Below are 23,040 nucleotides of genomic sequence, written 5' to 3'. Positions count from 1 at the left end.
CGGAGAGCAGGTCAGTCTCTGCTGTAGGAGCTGGGATTGGAGAGATGGATTGTCTCTGCTGGTATTGCTGGGATTGGGCTGTAGGGACCACTGCCACCAGGGGAACAGCCTTGTCCGGCCCGGTATGTGAATCTAGTCCCACCGTAACCTTGCTTGACTCTGAGACAGTCTTTGTGAGCAAGTCAGTTGTATCAAAGCCGCTGACTGAGGTTCAGAAAGGACACCCATCACCCACCATCCTGGGGCAACAGTCGAGATGGTCAGTAAATGCCAACATTGCCAGTGATGCCCACATCCCCTGAACGGATAACAGAACAACAAATGTCCTCCTTCAGAAGGCCTCAGGGAGATTCCTGGAGCTCCTAATACCACTGATATAACAGCGGTTATTAATTGGGTTGGATTTAAGGGGAAACAAGACCAAGGCCCTGTCCTTCCGCCACATTTATTTATGGTGGATTGGACCTTAAAAGGGACTGGCGATTTTAATTTTTGGGAAGCACTTTCCACTTCCGATTTGAAACACTATCCTTTAAGGGCCCTGGTTACCAGACCCGAGAACCAGAGGACACTGATATTAGTTGATTGGCAAAAGAAGGAATGGAGACACGTGGAAGAACTCGTTTATGCAGTGAGTGGTTTGGATCTGGAATGCACTGCTTGAGGGTGTGGTGGAGGCAGGTTCAATCAAGGCTTTCAAAAGGGAATTGATCATTTTTTCTTCATTCATGGTGTGTGGGCATCACTGGCTAGGACAGGATTTATTGCCCATCCCTAATTGCCCTTGAGGTGGTGGTGGCGAGCTGCCTTCTTGAACTGCTGCAGTCCATGTGGTGTTGGTACACCCACAGTGCTGTTAGGAAGGGAGTTCGAGGATCTTGACCCTGGGACAGTGAAGGAACGGCGATGTAGTTCCAAGTCAGGATGGTGTGTGACTTGGAGGGGAACTTGGTGGTGTTCCCATGCATCTGCTACCCTTGCCCTTCTAGGTGGTAGAGGTCACAGGTTTGGAAGGTGCTGTCTCAGGAGCCTTGACGTGTTGCTGCAGTGCAGTGTAGATGTTGTAAACCTGGATTTTCAAAAGGCATTCGATAAGGTGCCACATAAAAGATTAATAGGCAAGATAAGGGCTCATGGTGTTGGGGGTAACGTTAGCGTGAAGAGGATTGACTAACAGGCAGGAAGCAGAGAGTGAGCATAAATGGAGCATTTTCAAGTTGGCAGGCAGTGAACAGTGGGTTGCCGCAAGGATCAGTGCTGGGCTGTCAGCTATTTACAATCTATATTAATGACGTGGATGAAGAGACAGAGAGTAATGTATCTAAGTTGATGATCTAAGATGATGCAAAGCTCAGTGGAAAGGTAAGCTGAGGGGAGGATGTAGAGAGGCTGCAAAGAGATATAGACAGGTTAAGTGAGTGGGCAACAAGATACCAATTGGAATATAATGTAGGGAAGTGTGAAGTTGTTCACTTTGGTCGTAAAAATTGAAAAGCAGAATATTTTTTAAAAGGTGTGAAACTGGTTAGAGTTGATGTTCAGGGAGACTTGGGGATACTCGTACAAGGAATGCACAAAGTTAACATGCAGGTGCAGCAGGCTATTAGGAAGGTAACTGGCATGTTGGCCTTTATTGTGAGGGGATTGGAGTACAGGAATAAAGAAGTCTTACTAAACTTGTACAGGGCTTTGGTGAGACTGCACTTGGAATACTGTGTGCAGTTTTGGTTTCCACATTTAAGAAAGGATATACTTGCACTGGAGGCAGTGCAGCGAAGAATTAGTAGATTGGTCGCTGGGATGAGGGGGTTGTCCTATGATGAGAGGCTGAGTAAATTGGGCCTATATTCTCTGGAGTTTAGAAGAAAGAGAGGTGATATAATTGAGACATACAAGGTCCTGAAAGGGCTTGACATAGAACATAGAACATCGAACAGTACAGCACAGTACAGGCCCTTCGGCCCACGATGTTGTGCCGAACCTTTAACCTACTCTAGAAGCTGAGAGATTGTTCCCACCGGTCAGGGAATGTAGAACACGGGGACACAGTCTCAGGATAAGGGGCCAATCATTCAGGACTGAGATGAGGAGAAATTACTACAACTCAAAGGGTTGTGAATCTTCGGAATTCTCTACCCCAGTGGGTTGTGGATGTTCCATCATTGAATACATTTAATGCTGGGATAGACAGATTTTCGGTTCTGCAGGGCATCAAGGGATATGGGGAGCGGGCGTGAAAGTGGAATTGAAGCCCAAGATCAGCCATGATCGCATTGAATGGCGGAGTAGGCTCAATGGGCCGAATGGTCTACTCCCGCTCCTATTTCTTGCGTTCTTGTGCATCTTGTAGATGGTGCACACTGCTGCCACTGTGCGTCAGTGCTGGAGGGAGTGAATGTTGAAGGTGGCAGATGTGGTGCCACACTGATTTGATAAAGAGCATTAACCAAATGTATCAGTATTTCCTGGTCCTCACATTTGTATTAGAATAAAGGATATATGACAATATCTGACACAACCCCTCACGTGAAAATAATGGAGTGATATAACAATATATGTTTAGCACAGTAAAAGATGAACACACACCCAATTGTTCACATTTAATAATACTTTATTTAATAATATATAATATATTCAGTTAGAAAGCTGATCCCTTTACAAATATCAGATGGTGTATTAATTATTAGAATATATTAAGAAATTCCACTTCAGCAATAATAATAATAATAAACAGTAACATTCACTCACATGGGCTCCAACAAAACTCGGTCCTAACATCAATCTGCATTCAACCTATAAATATCTCATCTTCAACAAACAGATAGCAACCGAGGACAGTCAACGGGATCTTGGAGGAGGCTGGGAAAACGTAATAATCTTTCAGAAGAGGGGATGGGGCAGTGGGTCAGTCTCTGACCTCTGGCCCTCAGTGACCGAGGGTCAAAAGCAGCCACAGACAGAGGGGAGAAAGGCCTCCTCTCTCGAGCGGGGGTGGGCTTTGTGGCTGTGGGGAGGGGTGGGGGCAGGGCAACTGGTGCAGTAAGTGTGTTGTGAGTTAAGAGTTGAGATGCATTGTGTAGAGGGAGCTTTACTCTGTATCTAACCCTGTTTTTTTTTTTCTCTGTATCTAACCACGTGCTGTACCTGGCCTGGGAGTGTTTGATGGGGACAGTGTCGAGGGAGCTTTTCTCTGTCGAACCCCATTTTTTTTTTTGCCTTTATACCCCAGGCCCCTTTTATATCTTTTATGTCGAGGGGGCCTTTATTCCTTAGGCCCCCTTTATATACATAACCCCATGCTGTACCTGTCCTGGTAATGTCTGCAACGGATCCAGGATTACAATGGCATTCCTACCAGAATGTGAATGAGATAAAGAGCTCAGGTTCACTCTTGCTCGAAGTAGCACACACAGAAAAGTTGTGTGAACACATTAACCAGTACACTATAAATAGAACAGAAGGAGAATTGAACTGTGTCCCAGCAGAGTTTGAATATTTATGGGTTCAGTCCTTCTGTGTGATCACCTCAGTTCCATTCATAAAATGAAACAGCACAGTAGCAGACCATTCGGGCCCATCGTGCCTGAGTCGGCTCTTGAAAGATTCTATCCCATAGCCCTGTAAATGTTCTTCCCCCTTCAAATATTTCTCCAATTCCCCTTTTGAAAGTTCCTATTGAATCTGCTTCCACCCTCCTTTCAGGCAGCGCATTCCAGATCACAACAACTCACTGTGTACAAGCAAATCATTCCTCAATCATCACCCCACATTTCTTTTGCACTCATTGCACAGCGCCTCACATTGTGTTCATTTCTCAGGCCATCACTCCGACTTTCTCTCACAGTCACACACACACACTCACACATTACACACACACACTCACAGACACAATCACACACACAGACACACACACACACACTCAAATGCACAAACACACACACACTCACTTACTCCCATATACAGACTCAGCACACACACACACTCACTCATACACAGACACAGGGACACAAGCATACAGATGCAGACACACGCTCACTCACACACAGACATACAAACACAGACGCACAGACACAGATGCACAAGCACAGAAACATACACTCGCTGGCACACACACACACAGAAACAGACACTCTCTTCTCCCTGCTGTCTCTCTGCCTCTTGTTCGGTGTCCGTCATCTGTCTCTCACTTTATCTCTCTCTCTGTGTCACTGTCTCTGCCTCTCTCTTTCAGTCAAACTGATGATACCAGAGTGAATCTAGAATGCGTTATCTGTGCGTCTGTGTGTGTTTCTCTCGCTCTGTCTCTAACACAGAATGATAGTCAGATACAGCACAGAAGGAGGCCCTTCGGCCCATCATTCCGATGCTGGCTCTTGGAAAAAGCTATCGCATTAACCCAGATCTTTCCCTCCAGCGCTGCAAATTTTCCCTCTTCAAGTATTTCTCCAATTCCCCTTTTGAAAGTTCCTATTGAATCTGCTTCCACCGTCCTTTCAGGCAGCGCATTCCAGATCAACTGACTGCGTTAAATAATTTATCCTCATCTCCCCCCCTGCTCTTTTTATAGTTGATATTGAATACACAGGAGAGATTCTGGAATGGCTCCAGTGAGTGAGTTTCTCTCTCAATCACTCTTTCTGCCTGTCTGTCATACTGGAGGGAATCAGGAGTGCCTACGTCTGTGATCATATTTACTGGGACACCCACTCAGTATGTTATCCCTCGACATTACCCTGTCGGTGTGTCCCCACTTTATACCCAGTAGCAACATTGAGCATTGCCAGGACAGGCACAGCACAGGGTTAGATACGGAGTGAAAAAAACGAGATTAGATACAGAGTAAGCTCCATCTTCACTGTCCCCATCAAACACTCCCAGGAGAGGTACAGCATGGGGTTAGATACTGAGTTAAAAAAAAATGGGATTTGATATAGAGTAGATTTTCCTCTACACTGTCCCCATCAAACACCACCAGGACCGGTACAGCACAGGGTTAGATACAGAGTAAAGCTCCCTCTACACTTTCCCCATCAAACACTCCCAGGACAGGTACAGCACGGGGTTAGATACAGAGTAAAGCTCTCTCTACACTGTCCCAAAAATGCAGTTTCACCAATCTTGTTGAGTGTAGAGTAAGGTGTCGATTTGACTGTGCTTTGGCAAATATTGTCTCGTTTGTTTGTTTGTTATTAGTTGCATGTCTCCATCCCTAGTGATGTACTGAGTGCCCCTTCTGAAAGTCACCTCCTCTTGTAGCACTGTCTTCCTTGTTTAACTCCGAGACTTAGCAGCATCATAGCAATAAAACTTAGCAATGGGAGAAACAGCAGGGCGGGCCTCGAGCCTGTTACACAGGAACAGGAGGAGGCCATTCAGCCCCCTCGAGCCTGTTACAAAGCAACAGCAGGAGGCCATTCAGCCCCCTCGAGCCTGTTACACTGGAACAGGAGGAGGTCATTCCGCCCCCTCGAGCCTGTTACACTGGAAGAGGAGGAGGCCATTCAGCCCCCTCGAGCCAGTTACACAGGAACAGGAGGAGGCCATTCAGCCCCCTCGAGCCTGTTACAAAGCAACAGGAAGAGGTCATTCAGCCCCCTCGAGCCTGTTACAAAGCAACAGGAAGAGGTCATTCAGCCCCCTCGAGCCTGTTACAAAGCAACAGGAGGAGGTCATTCAGCCCCCTCGAGCCTGTTACACAGGAACAGGAGGAGGCCATTCAGCCCCCTCGAGCCTGTTACACAGGAACAGGAGGAGGTCATTCAGCCCCCTCGAGCCTGTTACACAGGAACAGGAGGAGGTCATTCAGCCCCTCGAGCCTTTTCTGCCAGTTATGTTCTGTATCTTAAGTCGATCTATCCGCTTTGGTCCCGTATCCCTTAATATCCTTGCCGAACAAAAGTCTTTCAATCCCAGGTCTGAAATTTCCAACTGACCCCCAGCCTCGACAACTTTTTTGGTGGGGGGGAAGAGTTCCAGATTTCCACTCCCCTCTGTGTGAAGACGTGCTTCCTGACATCACCCCTGAATGGCCTGGCTCTAATTTTAAATTCTTCTCTCTAAATTTTAAGGGGTTTGAACAAATGTTTCCCACTTGTGTGGGAGTCCCCAACGAGGGCGCCATAAATATAAGACAGTCACCAATAAATCCAATGGGGAATTCAGGAGAAACCACTTTTCCCGGAGAGTGGTGAGAATGCGGAACTCGCTACCACAGGGAGTGGTTGAGGTGAGTAGTGCGGTTGGATTTAAGGGGGAAGCTGGATACACACTTGAAGGAGAAAGGAATGTGAGGAAACCTCCAGGAAGGGCTGTTATCGGGCCTGTCTGCCACAACACTGAAACCTCATCGGGCGAACATACGGGGGCGAGGGATCTGATCGGGGGGAGGACCTCGTGCTTGGAGCAAGGGGGGATGGCGCAGTTCTGCCATTCCACCACTAGATGAGGCCCGTTGCCGGACGCTACTCGAAATTTCACTGCTGCGGCACGCTATCGACATCTAGGGGCAGATGGGCGTAACTGTGGCCGACCCCAATTTGTCTCAGAGGAAGCACTTCTGGGCGCCAACCGGGACATGGGTTTTCTTGACTGGTAGCAGAGACTGGGAAAGATTACTTGTTCTGTTCCTGATGGTTTCGTTTTCAGGTGAAGCAGCCCACGCTACAGATACGAAGGGCTCCTATTTCTATAGTGCATTTTCCCCAGGCTCAGGGCACCCCAAAGAGCTTCACAGCCAATGGGCTTTTTTTGAAGGGTAAGCCACTGTTGTGACGCAGGGGAACCCAATTTGCACAGAGAAAGCTCCCACAAACAGCCAATGTGGTAAAGCACCTGATCACTGTTTTTTTTTAATCCTCAGGTGATGTTGGTTGAGGGACAATCATTGGGGCCCAGGACACTGGAGAAAATTCCACTACCCACTGCCACCCCCACACTCCGCCCACAAGCCCCACTGTTCTTCCAATAGCGGCTGTGGGATCTTTGATGTCCACCTGAGAGGGCAGGCGGGAATCTCGGTTTAACGTCTCATCCCGAAAGACGGTAACTCCGACGGTACAGCATTCCCTCAGTCCTGGCGCTCGGGTGGGGGTGTCGAAGTGTCGGCCTGGGTTCTGTGCTCTGGAGAGTCTGGAGGTTGTTGGGGGCTGGCGGGTTGGTGGCGGGGTGGAGCTCAAACCCATGACTTTCTGATCCAGAGGCGAGAGAAAAAGAGAGACAGAGACTGATTAGCAGGCAGACGGTGTTGCGAAGGTCCAGGCACGTCCGGCAAATGGCTGTATCTCCTGGGCCTTGCTCCTCCACGGGTCAGAGGTCAGCCAGCCGCTGGTCACTGTTTCCCGTCTGCTCCTCTTACCTCAGCTGGGCTCCTCGCAGTTGCCGCCTCCGAGCCCGGCTGGACGACAGGTTGCTCTTCAGCTTGTTAAAATCCCGCACGGACCTGAGTGACCAGTTGCCCAGCTCCCGCAAGACCTTATGGCCCCAGATCTTCTTATCCCAGTCCTTGGGGGCGTCCACCTGGGGCACCCGCACTGAGGGCACCGGGAGGCCCATGGCCATCATCAGCTGGCTGATCAGCACCAGGAAGCTCTCGGTCTTGGTGCACAGGTCCATCATGGATTCAGGCAGCCGCGGGTACCGGGAGCAGTCGGGCACGTTCTTGAGGGCCACCCGCAGGTAGCTGCTGAAGATCTTGTAGGCGCGGAAGTTCTCGCTCAGCCGCTCGTGGTCGGAGAGCTCGGCCCAGCGGCTTGTCCCGGCCAGGGGGATCCCATCCGTCTCCGACAGCGCCAGGCCGCTGGTCATCTTATCCGTCAGGCCCTGGCACTGATCCTAGAAAACAACACCAGGCAATCAGCATAGGCAACAAAATAAAACAACCCACGCCCAGGAACAGGTGGAGGTCATTCAGCCCCCTTGAGGCTGTTACACAAGAACAGGAGGAGGCCATTCAGCCCCTCGAGGTTGTTTCACAGGAACAGGAGGAGGCCATTCAGCCCACTCGAGCCTGGTACACAGAAACAGGTGTAAGGCTATTCAGTCCTTTTAGACTACTCTGCGTTCTGAGAGATCGTGGCTGATACTGATATATATCTTAATTTTATCTATCTTTCTTAATTGATAATCCTTAATACCTAACCCAATAAAAACCTATTAATTTCAGTCTTGAAAGAGAACGTTCCAGATTTCCACTCCCCTTTGCGTGAAGAAGTGCTTCCTGACATCACCCATGAACGGCCTGGCTCTAATTTTACGGTTCTGCCCCCTTGTTCTGGACTCCCCTCCACCAGAGGAAATAGTTTCTCTCCATCGACCCTATCAACTCCTTTCGGGTTGTCGGGATTGGAGGAAGTTACAGAGATAGGGAGGGTTTTACACAAGAACACAAGAAATAGGGGCAGGGGTAGACCATATGGCCCATTGAGACTGCTCCGCCATTCAATACGATCATGGCTGATCTTGGGCTTCAACTCCACTTTCCTGCCCACTCCCCATATCCGTTGATTCCCTGAGAGACCAGAAATCTATCTGTCGCAGCCTTAAATGTATTCAATGATGGAGCATCCACAACCCTCTGGGGTAGAGAATTCCAAAGATTCACAACCCTTTGAGTGAAGTAACTTCTCCTCATCTCAGTCCTGAATGATCAGCCCCTTGTCCTGAGACTGTGTCCCCGTGTTCTAGATTCCCTGATCAGTGGGAACAATCTCTTAGCTTCTACCCTATCCATTTCTTTCAGAATCTTGTATGTCTCAATTAGATCACCTCTGATTCTTCTTGCAGATGACACAAAGTTTTGGGGGGAGGTGGGGGGGGGGGGGGGGTGGGAGTGAGCTGTGAGGAGGATGCAAAGAGGCTCCAATGTGATTTAGAACAGTTGGGTGAGTGGGCAAATGCATGGTAGATGCAGTATAATGTGGATAAATGCGAGGTTATCCACTTTAATTGCAAAGATTATCTGAATAAGGCATTCTTTGTGCATTCCTTGTACATGTACCACCAAGTCTCCCTTGGCAGGGAGAAAGGCAGATTATCTGAATGGTGATAGAGTGGGAAAGGGGGAGGTGCAACAAGACCTGGGTGTCCTTGTACACCAGTCGCTGAAAGCAAGCATTCAGGTGCAGCAAGCAATTAGGAAGGCGAATGGTATGTTGGCCTTCATTGCAAGAGGATTTGAGTACAGGAGCAAGGATGTCTTACTGCAGTTATACAGGGCCTTGGTGAGACCACATCTGGAGTATTGTGTGCAGTTTTGCTCTCCTTACCTGAGGAAGGCTGTTCTTGCCTTGGAGGGAGTGCAAAGAAGATTTACTAGGCTGATTCCTGGGATGACAGGATTGATGTATGAGGAGAGATTGGGTCGGCTAGGCCTATATTCACTACAGTTTACAAGAATGAGAAGGATCTCATAGAAATCTATAAAATTCTAGCAGGACTAGACAGGCTAGATGCAGGGAGAATGCACCCGATGTCGGGGGAGTCCAGAACCAGGGGTCACAGTCTCAGGATACGGGGTGTGCTATTTAGAACAGAGATGAGAAATGTCTTCACTCAGAGAGTGATGAACCTGCGGAATTCTCTACTGTAGAAGGCAGTGGAGGCCAAGTCATTAAATATAATCAAGAAGGAAGATAGATATATTTCTTAATGCCAAAGGGATCAAGGGATATGAGGGAGAAAGCGGGAATAGGGTACTGAATTAGACGATAAGCCATGATCATTTTTGAATGGCGGAGCAGGCCCGAAGGGCCCGAATGGCCTACTCCTGCTCCAATTTTCTATGTTTCTACATTTCTAAACTCCAGAGAATATAGGCCCATTTACTCAGCCTTTCATCATAGGACAAACCCCTTATCTCAGGGACCAATTTAGTAAATCTTTGCTGCACTGCATCCAGTGCAAGTATATTCTTTCTTAAATGTGGAAACCAAAACGGCACACAGTATTCCAGGTGCGGTCTCACCAAAGCCCTGTACAAGTTTAGTAAGACTTCTTTATTCCTGTATTCCAATCCCCTTGCAATAAAGGCCAACATGCCATTTACCATCCCAATAGCCTGCTGCACCTGCATGTCTTGTACATGTACCCTCAAGTCTCCCTGAACATCAACACTTACCAGTTTCACACCTTTTAACAAATATTCTGCTTTTCTACTTTTACAACCAAAGTGAACAACTTCACACTTCCCTACATTATACTCCAATTGGTATCTTGTTGCCCACTCACTTAACCTGTCTATTTCTCTTTGCAGCCTCTCTACGTCCTCCCCGCAGCTTACCTTTCCACCGAGCTTTGTATCATCAGCAAACCTAGATACATTACTCTCTGTCTCTTCATCCATGTCATTAATACAGAGTTTAAATAGCTGACGCCCCAGCACTGATCCTTGCGGCAACCCACTATTCACTGCCTGCCAGCTTGAAAATGCCCCATTTATGCCCACTCTCTGCTTCCTGTCCGTTAACCAATCCTCTATCCATGCTCATATATTACCCCCAACACCATGAGCCCTTATCTTGCCTATTAATCTTTTATGTGACACCTTATCGAATGCCTTTTGAAAATCCAGGTATACTACATCTACTGGTCCTTTATCTACCCTACTTATTACATCCTCATAAAACTCTAATTAATTTGTCAAACAGGATCTCCCTTTAGTAAAACCATGCTGACTTGTTCTAATCATACTCTGCTTTTCCAAGTGCAATGTTAAGGCTTTTTTAATAATAGTTTCCAGCATCTTCCCAATGACTGATAGGCTAACTGGCCTGTAGTTCCCTGTTTTCTCTCTACCTCCTTTCTTGAAAAGCAGCATAACATTTGCCAACTTCCAATCTGATGGGACCATTCCTGAATCTAAGGAATTCTGGAAAGGCATAACCAGTGCATCCACTATCTCTGCAGCTATCTTTTTTAAAACCCTAGGATGTAGTCCATCTGGTCCTGGGGACTTGTCTGATTTTAGTCCCTCAAGTTGCGATACTTTTTCTTGGCCGATATCAATATCCTTTATTTCCTCACTCTTTTTAACCCCCAGGTTACTGCCTATGTCAGATATGGAACTTGTGTCTTCTGCTGTGAAGATATTTGTTCAGTGCCTCTGCCATTTCCTCATTTCCCATGATGATTTCTCCTGTCTCAGCCTCTAAGGGACCAACGTCTACTTTAGCTACTCTCTTCCTTTTTATGTACTTATAAAAGTTCTTACAATCTGTTTCTATGTTGCTGGCTCATATTCTTTTTTTTCTTCCTTTTTTATCAACTTTTTGGTGGCCTTTTGCTGGTTTCTAAAACACTCCCAATCCTCAGACTTGCTGCTATTTTTTGCAACATTGTAAACCTCTCCCTTTAGTCGAATATTCTCCTTAACTTCCTGAGTGAGCCACGGATGGGTCTTTCTTGATGAGTTTTTGTTTTTGAACGGAATGTTCTTCTGTTGAACCCTTTGAATTGTTTCTTTAAATGTTTCCCACTGTTCATTTACCGCCATGCCTTCCAGTCTATTTACCCAATTAACCTTAGCCAGTTCTCCCCTCATACTTTCGTAATGGGCTTTAAGTTTAAGATTCTTGTTTGTGATTGAAATGTGTCACTTTCAAACTTAACATGAAATTCAATAGCATTATGATCACTATTTCCCAGTGGATCTTTTACTTTGCTTATTAACTTAAATTAATTGCTTATTAACCCTGCTTCAATATGCAATATGAGATCTAAGATAGCTTTATCCCTAGTCGGTTCCACAATGTATTACTCCAAGAAATTTTCATGAAAGCATTCTACAAATTCATCTTCTAGACCATTGTTGCCAATTTGATTGTCCCAGTCTATACGCAGATTAAAGTCTGCCACAATTAATACTTCTTATTATGTAGAGAGATCGACCGTTGACATGCTGTTCTCCCTTCGTCAGATACAGGAGAAATGCCGCGAACAACAGATGCCCCTCTACATTGCTTTCATTGATCTCACCAAAGCCTTTGACCTCGTCAGCAGACGTGGCCTCTCTAATCTACTAGAAAAGATCAGATGTCCACCAAAGCTACTAAGTATCATCACCTCATTCCATGACAATATGAAAGGCACAATTCAACATGGCGGCACCTCATCAGACCCCTGTCCTATCCTGAGTGGCGTGAAACAGGGCTGTGTTCTCGCACCCACACTTTTTGGTATTTTCTTCTCCCTGCTGCTTTCACATGCGTTCAAGTCTTCAGAAGAAGGAATTTTCCTCCACCCAAGATCAGGGGGCAGATTGTTCAACCTTGCCCGTCTAAAAGCGAAGACCAAAGTACAGAAAGTCCTCATCAGAGAGCTGACGATGCTGCACTAACATCTCACACTGAAGAGTGCCCTGCAGACTCTCATCGACAGGTTTGCGGCTGCCTGCAATGAATTTTGCCTGACCATCAGCCTCAAGAAAACGAACAGCATGGGGCAGGACGTCAGAAATGCTCCATCCATCAATATTGGCGAACACGCTCTGGAAGTGGTTCAAGAGTTCACCTACCTAGGCTCAACTATCACCAGTAACCTGTCTCTAGATGCAGAAATCAACAAGCGCATGGGAAAGGCTTCCACTGCTATGTCCAGACTGGCCAAGAGAGTGTGGGAAAATGGCGCACTGACACGGAACACAAAAGTCCGAGTGTATCAAGCCTGTGTCCTCAGTACCTTGCTCTATGGCAGCGAGGCCTGGACAACATGTCAGCCAAGAGCGACGTCTCAATTCATTCCATCTTCGCTGCCTCCGGAGAATACTTGGCATCAGGTGGCAGGACCACATCTCCAACACAGAAGTCCTCGAGACGGCCAACATCCCCAACTTATACACACTACTGAGTCAGCGGCGCTTGAGATGGCTTGGCCATGTGAGCCGCATGGAAGATGGCAGGATTCCCAAAGACACATTGTACAGCGAGCTCGCCACTGGTATCAGACCCACCGGCCGTCCATGTCTCCGCTTTAAAGACGTCTGCAAACGCGACATGAAGTCCTGCGACATTGATCACAAGTCGTGGGAGTCAGTTGCCAGCGTTCGCCAGAGCTGGCGGGGCTAAAGTGTGGCCAGTTGAAGAGACTTAGCAGTTGGCAGGAAAAAAGACAAAAGCGCAAGGGGAGAGCCAACTGTGTAACAGCCCCGACAAACACATTTTTCTGCAGCACCTGTGGAAGAGCCTGTCACTCTAGAATTGGCCTTTATAGCCACTCCAGGCGCTGCTCCACACACCACTGACCACCTCCAGGCGCTTACCCATTGTCTCTCGAGACAAGGAGGCCAAAGAAGATTAATGTCGTTATGTCGTCCTTTACCATCAGGGCTACTCCTCCTCCTTTGCCATTCTGTCTGCCTCTCTGAAATATTGTGTTTCCTGGAACATTTATTTCACAACCTTGATCTCCTTGTAACCATGTCTCGGTACTGGCAATTAGATGTACATCATTTCCCTCTATTTGTGCTACTAGTTATAGGGACTGGAGGAGGTTACAGTGGTAGGGAGGGTTGTAGAGGCTGGAGGAGGTTACAGAGATCAGGAGGGGTGTAGGGACTGGAGGAGGTTACAGGGATAGATAGGGTTATAGAGGTTGGAGGAGACTAGTGAAGAGGTGAGGCCATGGATGTAATTGAAAGCAAGGTCAAGGTGAGCCAGTGTAGGTCAGGGAGCTGAGTGGGTGATGGTACTGAGGGAGCATTGCACTGTTAGAGGGTCAGTACTGAGGGAGCGCTGCATTGTCAGAGTGTCAGTACTGAGGGAGTGCTGCACTGTTGGAGGGTCAGTACTAAGGGAGTGCTGCACTATCAGAGGGTCAGTATTGAGGAAGTGCTGCACTGTTGGAGGGTCAGTACTGAGGGAGTGCTGCACTGTCGGAGGGTCAGTACTGAGGGAACGCTGCACTGTTGGGGGGTCAGCACTGAGGGAGCGTTGTACTGTCGGAGGGTCAGTACTGAGGGAGCGTTGTACTGTCGGAGAGCAAAAACATCAGTTATAAATCAGGTCGGAGATCACAACTGGTTTGTGCTTCACAGCCTCACCCAGCTTGTCTTCATCTGACTTTCTCGCGGTTGTGCGGGGGTGGTTCACGTCAGGAAGGGAGCCTGGGCCATTCCTCCTCTGCATGGGGTCAGCCATGAACCATCCTGGTCGTCAAGCTATCGGAGTAGAAGCTGCACCCCACCCTGTGCCTTTAACCATGAGACACAGAATACGTGTTGTACATGTATAGTGTGCGCTGTCTGCAACAATCTCCAGACCACCCTCAGCCTACCTGGCCCCATGCTGTCCTACTCTTGTGTTAGAAACATAGAATCTTACAACAGAGGAGGAGGCCCTTCAGCCCATCTTTCCTGTGCCAGCTCTTTGAAAGAGCTGCCCAGTTACTTAGTCCCACTGCCCCCTGCTCTTTCCCTATTACCCAGTACATTTTCCCCTTTCCGTATTTCTCCAATTCCCCTTTTGAAAGTTCCTATTGAATCTGCTTCCACCGTCCTTTCAGGCAGCACATTCCAGATCACAACAACTCACTGTGTAAAAACATTTCTCCTCATCTCCCCCTCTGGTTCCGCTGCCGATTATCTTAAATCTGTGTCCCTCTGGTTACCGACCCTCCTGTCACTGGAACCAGTTTCTCCTTATTTACTCCATCAAAACACATGATTTTGAACGCCTCGATTACATCTCCTCTTAACCTTCTCTGCTCTAAGGAGAACAATCCCAGCTTCTCCAGTCTCTCCACATTAACTGAACTCCCTCATCCCTGGGACCATGCTGGTCAATCTCCTCTGCTCCCTCTCCAAGGCCTCGACATCCTTCTGAAAGGGTGGTGTCCAGAATTGCACACAGTACTCCAGGTGGGGTTTAACCTTGCTTTTGCACTTTATGCCTCTACTTATAAAGCCAAAGATTCCATCTGCTTTCTTAATAGTCTTTTCAACATGTCTTGCCACCTTCAGAAACTTGTATACATATATCACCAGGTCTCAAGACACAACATATACTCAATTATACCTCACACTGTATAAAATATAGCAAACAACATACACTCAAATATACCTTCCACCATACAATATACCACACAATCTAGACTGAAATATACCTTCTACTGTATATACACAATATACACACAAATATACCTTACAACATACTATATACCATGCAATATAGACTGAAATATACCATCGACTGTATAATGTACCATATAATAGACACTGAAACATACTTTACGTTGTATAATATTCCAGGCAAGAGACAGTCAAATGTCATATCCACCATCCAATATACCACACAGCATACACTCATATATATCACACAATATATATTGAAATATACCTTCCATTGTATAATGTACCATACACTTAAATATACCTGCCACTGTAAAGTATACCACATAATATACCCTGAAATATACCACACAATGTATGTGTGGGAAATAATGATGATGATGTAGTTAATTTCATAGTAAGAACAGAAATGGTTGTTGAAGATAAGGGTGTAGGACGAGAATAGCTAAAGTTCAGTGACGTTGGAAAGGAAATGAGGTGAATTACGGGGTCAAAATCTTAGTAAGGAGGGGAACAGATCAGAAATGAGTTGGTTAGATAGCAATCTAAAATGTACATGCCTAAAAGAACAGAACTCAAAGAGAGATCGAGGAGTTGTCATTTTCAATGGGATAATGGAACCAGGTAATAAAGGTCATGTAAAATGGGTAATATGCCTGCTACAAGCCGTGTAATATCCGTGTATCAATCCAGTAATATCCCTGGCAAAAATCCGGAATAGCTCTGGGAGAAACCAGGTAATAACCCTGGTACAAACCGGGTAACCACCCTGGTACAAACCGGGTAACCACCCTGGTACAAACCGGGTAATATCCCTGGTGTAAACCGGGTAACATCCCTAGTATGAATCAGGTAATATCCCTCGCAAAAAGCTGGTAATATCCTTGTTATACACTGGGAAATATCCCTGGTATAAATCGCGTATTATCCCTGTTATAAACCGGGAAATATCCCTGGTGTAAACCAGGCAATATCCCTGGTATAAACTGAGTAATATCACTCGAATAAATTGGGAAATATCCTTGGTGTAAAACAGGAAATATCTCCGGTAAAAGCCAGGTAATATCCTTGGCGTAAACCGGCTAATATCCCTGGAATAATTCAGGTAATATACTGGGTATGAACTGGGCAATAACCTTTGTACAAACGGGTAATATCCCTGGTAAAAACCAGTTAATATCTCTGGTATAAACTGGGTAATACCCCTGGTATAAACTGGGTAATACCCCTGGTATAAACTGGGTAGTACACCTGGTATAAACTGGGTAATACACCTGGTATAAACCGGGTAATACCCCTGGTATAAACCGGGTAAAACCCCTGGTATAAACCGGGTAAAACCCCTGGTATAAACCGGGTAATAGCCCTGGTATAAACTGGGTAGTAACCCTGGTATAAACCGGGTAGTACACCTGGTATAAACCGGGTAATACACCTGGTATAAACCGGGTAATACACCTGGTATAAACCGGGTAATACACCTGGTAAAAACTGGGTAGTATCCCTGGTATAAACTGTGTAGTACACCTGGTATAAACCGGGTAATACACCTGGTATAAACCGGGTAATACACCTGGCATAAACCGGGTAAAACCCCTGGTATAAACCGGGTAGTACCCCTGGTATAAACTGGGTAGTACCCCTGGTATAAACTGGGTAGTAACCCTGGTATAAACTGGGTAGTACACCTGGTATAAACCGGGTAATACACCTGGTATAAACCGGGTAAAACCCTTGGTATAAACCGGGTAATATCCCTGGTATAAACCGGGTAATACCCCTGGTATAAACAGGGAAACATCCCTGGTATAAACCGGGTAATATCCCTGGTATAAACCGGGTAATACCCCTGGTATAAACAGGGAAACATCCCTGGTATAAACTGGGTAATACCCCTGGTATAAACTGGGCAATACCCCTGGTATAAACTGGGTAAAACCCCTGGTATAAACAGGGAAACATCCCTGGTATAAACTGGGTAATATCTCTGGTATAAATTGGGTAATACCCCTGCTATAAATTGGGCAATACCCCTGGTATAAACTGGGAAACATCCCTGGTATAAACAGGGAAACATCCCTGGTATAAACTGGGTAATATCCCTGGTATAAACTGGGTATTATCTCTGGTATAAACTGGGTATTATCTCTGGTATAAACTGGGTATTATCTCTGGTATAAACTGGGTATTATCTCTGGTATAAACTGGGTAATACCCCTGGTATAAACAGGGAAACATCCCCGGTATAAACTGGGTAATACCCCTGGTATAAACTGGGTAATACCCCTGGGATAAACTGGGTAATATCCCTGGTATAAACTGGGTAATACCCCTGGTATAAACCGGGTAATATCCCTGGTATAAACTGGGTAATACCCCTGGGATAAACTGGGTAATATCCCTGGTATAAACCGGGTAATACACCTGGTATAAACTGGGCAATACCCCTGGTATAAACTGGGAAATATCCCTGGGATAAACCGGGTAATACCCCTGGGATAAACTGGGTAATATCCCTGGTATAAACTGGGTAATACCCCTGGTATAAACTGGGCAATACCCCTGGGATAAACTGGGTAATATCCCTGGTATAAACTGGGTAATATCCCTGGTATAAACTGGGTAATACCCCTGGTATAAACTGGGCAATACCCCTGGGATAAACTGGGTAATATCCCTGGTATAAACTGGGTAATATCCCTGGTATAAACTGGGTAATATCCCTGGTATAAACTGGGAAACATCTCTGGTATAAACTGGGTAATATCCCTGGTATAAACGGGGAAACATCTCTGGTATAAACTGGGAGATATCCCTGGTATAAACTGGGAAACATCCCTGGTATAAACGGGGAAACATCCCTGGTATAAATGGGGAAACATCCCTGGTATAAACTGGGTAATATCCCTGGTATAAACTGGGTAATATCCCTGGTATAAACTGGGTAGTACCCCTGTTATAAACTTGGTAATACCCCTGGTATAAACGGGGAAACATCCCTGGTATAAACTGGGTAATATCCCTGGTATAAACTGGGTAGTACCCCTGTTATAAACTGGGTAATACCCCTGGTATAAACGGGGAAACATCCCTGGTATAAATGGGGAAACATCCCTGGTATAAACTGGGTAATATCCCTGGTATAAACTGGGTAATACCCCTGGTATAAACGGGGAAACATCCCTGGTATAAATGGGGAAACATCCCCGGTATAAACTGGGTAGTACCCCTGGTATAAACTTGGTAATACCCCTGGTATAAATGGGGAAACATCCCTGGTATAAACAGGGAAACATCCCTGGTATAAACTGGGTATTATCTCTGGAATAAACTGGGTAGTACCCCTGTTATAAACTGGGTAATATACCGGGCATAAACTGGGTAATATCCCTGGTATAATCTGGGTAATATCTCTGGTATAAACTGGGTAGTACCCCTGTTATAAACTGGGTAATACTGCTGGTATAAACTGGGTAATGCCCCTGGTATAAACTGGGTAATACCCCTGTTAGAAACTGGGTAATATCCCTGGTATAATCTGGGTAATACCCCTGGTATAAACAGGGAAACAACCCGGGTATAAACTGGGTAATATTCCTCGTATATACTGGGTAATATCCCGGGCACAAACTGGGTAATATCCCTGGTATAAACTGGGCAAAATCCTGGGTATAATCTGGAGAAAATCTCTGGTAAAAACAGGGTAATATCCCTGGTAAAAACCAGTTAATATCTCTGGTATAAACTGGGTAATACCCCTGGTATAAACTGGGTAAAACCCCTGGTATAAACCGGGTAATAGCCCTGGTATAAACTGGGTAGTAACCCTGGTATAAACCGGGTAGTACACCTGGTATAAACCGGGTAGTACACCTGGTATAAACCGGGTAATACACCTGGTATAAACCGGGTAAAACCCCTGGTATAAACTGGGTAATACCCCTGGTATAAACTGGGTAGTACCCCTGGTATAAACTGGGTAGTACCCCTGGTATAAACCGGGTAGTACACCTGGTATAAACTGGGTAATACCCCTGGTATAAACTGGGTAATACCCCTGGTATAAACCGGGTAATACACCTGGTATAAACTGTGTAGTACACCTGGTATAAACCGGGTAATACACCTGGTATAAACCGGGTAATACACCTGGTATAAACCGGGTAATACACCTGGTATAAACCGGGTAAAACCCCTGGTATAAACCGGGTAGTACCCCTGGTATAAACTGGGTAGTACCCCTGGTATAAACTGGGTAGTAACCTTGGTATAAACTGGGTAGTACACCTGGTATAAACCGGGTAATACACCTGGTATAAACCGGGTAAAACCCCTGGTATAAACAGGGAAACATCCCTGGTATAAACCGGGTAATATCCCTGGTATAAACCGGGTAATACCCCTGGTATAAACAGGGAAACATCCCTGGTATAAACCGGGTAATATCCCTGGTATAAACCGGGTAATACACCTGGTATAAACCGGGTAAAACCCCTGGTATAAACTGGGTAATATCTCTGGTATAAACTGGGCAATACCCCTGGTATAAACCGGGTAATACCCCTGGTATAAACAGGGAAACATCCCTGGTATAAACTGGGTAATATCTCTGGTATAAATTGGGTAATACCCCTGCTATAAATTGGGCAATACCCCTGGTATAAACTGGGAAACATCCCTGGTATAAACAGGGAAACATCCCTGGTATAAACTGGGTAATATCCCTGGTATAAACTGGGTATTATCTCTGGTATAAACTGGGTATTATCTCTGGTATAAACTGCGTAATACCCCTGGTATAAACAGGGAAACATCCCCGGTATAAACTGGGTATTATCTCTGGTATAAACTGGGTAATACCCCTGGTATAAACTGGGTATTATCTCTGGTATAAACTGGGTAATACCCCTGGTATAAACTGGGCAATACCCCTGGTATAAACCGGGTAATACACCTGGTATAAACCGGGCAATACCCCTGGTATAAACAGGGAAACATCCCTGGTATAAACTGGGTAATACCCCTGGTATAAACTGGGTAATACCCCTGGGATAAACTGGGTAATATCCCTGGTATAAACTGGGAAACATCTCTGGTATAAACTGGGAGATATCTCTGGTATAAACTGGGAGATATCTCTGGTATAAACTGGGTAATATCCCTGGTATAAACAGGGAAACATCCCTGGTATAAACTGGGTAATACCCCTGGTATAAACTGGGTAATACCCCTGGGATAAACAGGGAAACATCCCTGGTATAAACTGGGTAATACCCCTGGTATAAACTGGGTAATACCCCTGGGATAAACCGGGCAATACCCCTGGTATAAACAGGGAAACATCCCTGGTATAAACTGGGAGATATCTCTGGTATAAACTGGGTAATATCCCTGGTATAAACTGGGTAATACCCCTGGGATAAACTGGGTAATATCCCTGGTATAAACTGGGAAACATCTCTGGTATAAACTGGGAGATATCTCTGGTATAAACTGGGTAATATCCCTGGTATAAACTGGGAAACATCTCTGGTATAAACTGGGAGATATCTCTGGTATAAACTGGGTAATATCCCTGGTATAAACTGGGTAATATCCCTGGTATAAACGGGGAAACATCCCTGGTATAAACGGGGAAACATCCCTGGTATAAATGGGGAAACATCCCTGGTATAAACTGGGTAATATCCCTGGCATAAACTGGGTAGTACCCCTGTTATAAACTGGGTAATACCCCTGGTATAAACGGGGAAACATCCCTGGTATAAACTGGGTAATATCCCTGGCATAAACTGGGTAGTACCCCTGTTATAAACTGGGTAATACCCCTGGTATAAACGGGGAAACATCCCTGGTATAAACTGGGTAATATCCCTGGTATAAACTGGGTAGTACCCCTGTTATAAACTGGGTAATACCCCTGGTATAAACAGGGAAACAACCCGGGTATAAACTGGTTAATATTCCTCATATATACAGGGTAATATCCCAGGCACAAACTGGGTAATATCTCTGGAATAAACTGGGTAGTACCCCTGTTATAAACTGGGTAATACCCCTGGTATAAACTGGGTAATATACCGGGCATAAACTGGGTAATATCCCTGGTATAATCTGGGTAATATCTCGGGTATAAACTGGGTAGTACCCCTGTTATAAACTGGGTAATACTGCTGGTATAAACTGGGTAATGCCCCTGGTATAAACTGGGTAATACCCCTGTTAGAAACTGGGTAATATCCCTGGTATAATCTGGGTAATACCCCTGGTATAAACAGGGAAACAACCCGGGTATAAACTGGGTAATATTCCTCATATATACTGGGTAATATCCCGGGCACAAACTGGGTAATATCCCTGGTATAAACTGGGCAAAATCCTGGGTATAATCTGGAGAAAATCTCTGGTAAAAACAGGGTAATATCCCTGGTATAAATTGGGCAATATCTCTGGTATAAACTGGGTAGTACCCCTGTTATAAACTGGGCAATACCCCTGGTATAAACCAGGTAATACCCCTGGTAAAAACAGGGAAACGTCCCTGGTATAAACTGGGTAATGTCCCTGGTATAAGTTGGGTAAAATCCCTGGTATAAACTGGGTAAAATCCCTGGTATAAATCGGGTAAAATCCCTGGGATAAACTGGGTAATATCCCTGGTATAAATCGGGTAAAATCCCTAGTATAAACTGGGTAATGTCCCTGGTATAAATCGGGTAAAATCCCTGGTATAAACTGGGTAATATCCCTGGTATAAATCGGGTACAATCCCCGGTACAATTCGGGTAAAATCCCTGGTTAAAACTGGGCAATATCCTGATATAAATCGGATAAAATCCCTGGTATAAACTGGGTAATATCCCTGGTATAAACTGGGTAATACCCCTGGTATAAACTGGGTAAAATCCCTGGTATAAACTGGGTAATATCTCTGGTATAAATCGGGTAAAATCTCTGGTATAAACTGGGTAATGTCCCTGGTATAAATTGGGTAAAATCCCCGGTACAAATCGGGTAAAATCCCTGGTATAAATCGGGTAAAATCCCTGGTACAAACTGGGTAATATCCCTGGTATAAACTGGGTAATGTCCCTGGTATAAATCGGGTAAAATCCCTGGTATAAACTGGGTAATATCCCTGGTATAAATTGGGTAATATCTCTGGTATAAATCGGGTAAAATCCTTGGTATAAACTGGGGAATATCCCTGGTATAAACTGGGGAATATCCCTGGTATAAACTGGGTAATATCCCAAGTATAAATTGGTAAAATCCCTGGTATAAACTGGGTAATATCCCTGGTATAAACTGGGTAATATCTCCGGTATAAATCGGGTAAAATCCCTGGTATAAACTGGGTAATCTCCCTGGTATAAATTGGGTAAAATCCCTGGTATAAATCGGGTAAAATCCCTGGTACAAACTGGGTAATACCCCTGGTATAAACGGGGAAACATCCCTGGTATAAACGGGGAAACATCCCTGGTATAAACTGGGTAATATCCCTGGCATAAACTGGGTAGTACCCCTGTTATAAACTGGGTAATACCCCTGGTATAAACGGGGAAACATCCCTGGTATAAACTGGGTAATACCCCTGGTATAAACAGGGAAACAACCCGGGTATAAACTGGTTAATATTCCTCATATATACAGGGTAATATCCCGGGCACAAACTGGGTAATATCTCTGGAATAAACTGGGTAGTACCACTGTTATAAACTGGGTAATACCCCTGGTATAAACTGGGTAATATACCGGGCATAAACTGGGTAATATCCCTGGTATAATCTGAGTAATATCTCTGGTATAAACTGGGTAGTACCCCTGTTATAAACTGGGTAAAGCCCCTGGTATAAACAGGGAAACATCCCTGGTATAAACTGGGTAATACCCCTGGTATAAACTGGGTAATATCCCTGGTATAATCTGGGTAATACCCCTGGTATAAACAGGGAAACAACCCGGGTATAAACTGGGTA

General features: G+C 45.5%; 1 protein-coding gene across 1 annotated transcript in view; it reads right to left on the bottom strand.

Annotated features, from left to right (window-relative positions):
* Window positions 1–2,616: 2,616 nt before the first annotated feature.
* LOC137385101 (ciliary neurotrophic factor-like) overlaps window positions 2,617–23,040 on the bottom strand; it is an 84,741-nt gene continuing 64,317 nt past the window's right edge. Inside the window, exon 2 of the mRNA XM_068059866.1 lies at window positions 2,617–7,830. Coding sequence (XP_067915967.1) covers window positions 7,351–7,830 — 480 coding nt within the window. The 3' untranslated portion in view covers window positions 2,617–7,350. The remainder of the gene's footprint in view (window positions 7,831–23,040) is intronic.

Source organism: Heterodontus francisci, chromosome 28 (genome assembly GCF_036365525.1).
Source record: "Heterodontus francisci isolate sHetFra1 chromosome 28, sHetFra1.hap1, whole genome shotgun sequence".
NCBI classification, from domain to species: Eukaryota; Metazoa; Chordata; class Chondrichthyes; order Heterodontiformes; family Heterodontidae; genus Heterodontus; species Heterodontus francisci.
This window is presented reverse-complemented; position numbering and strand designations above follow the sequence as displayed.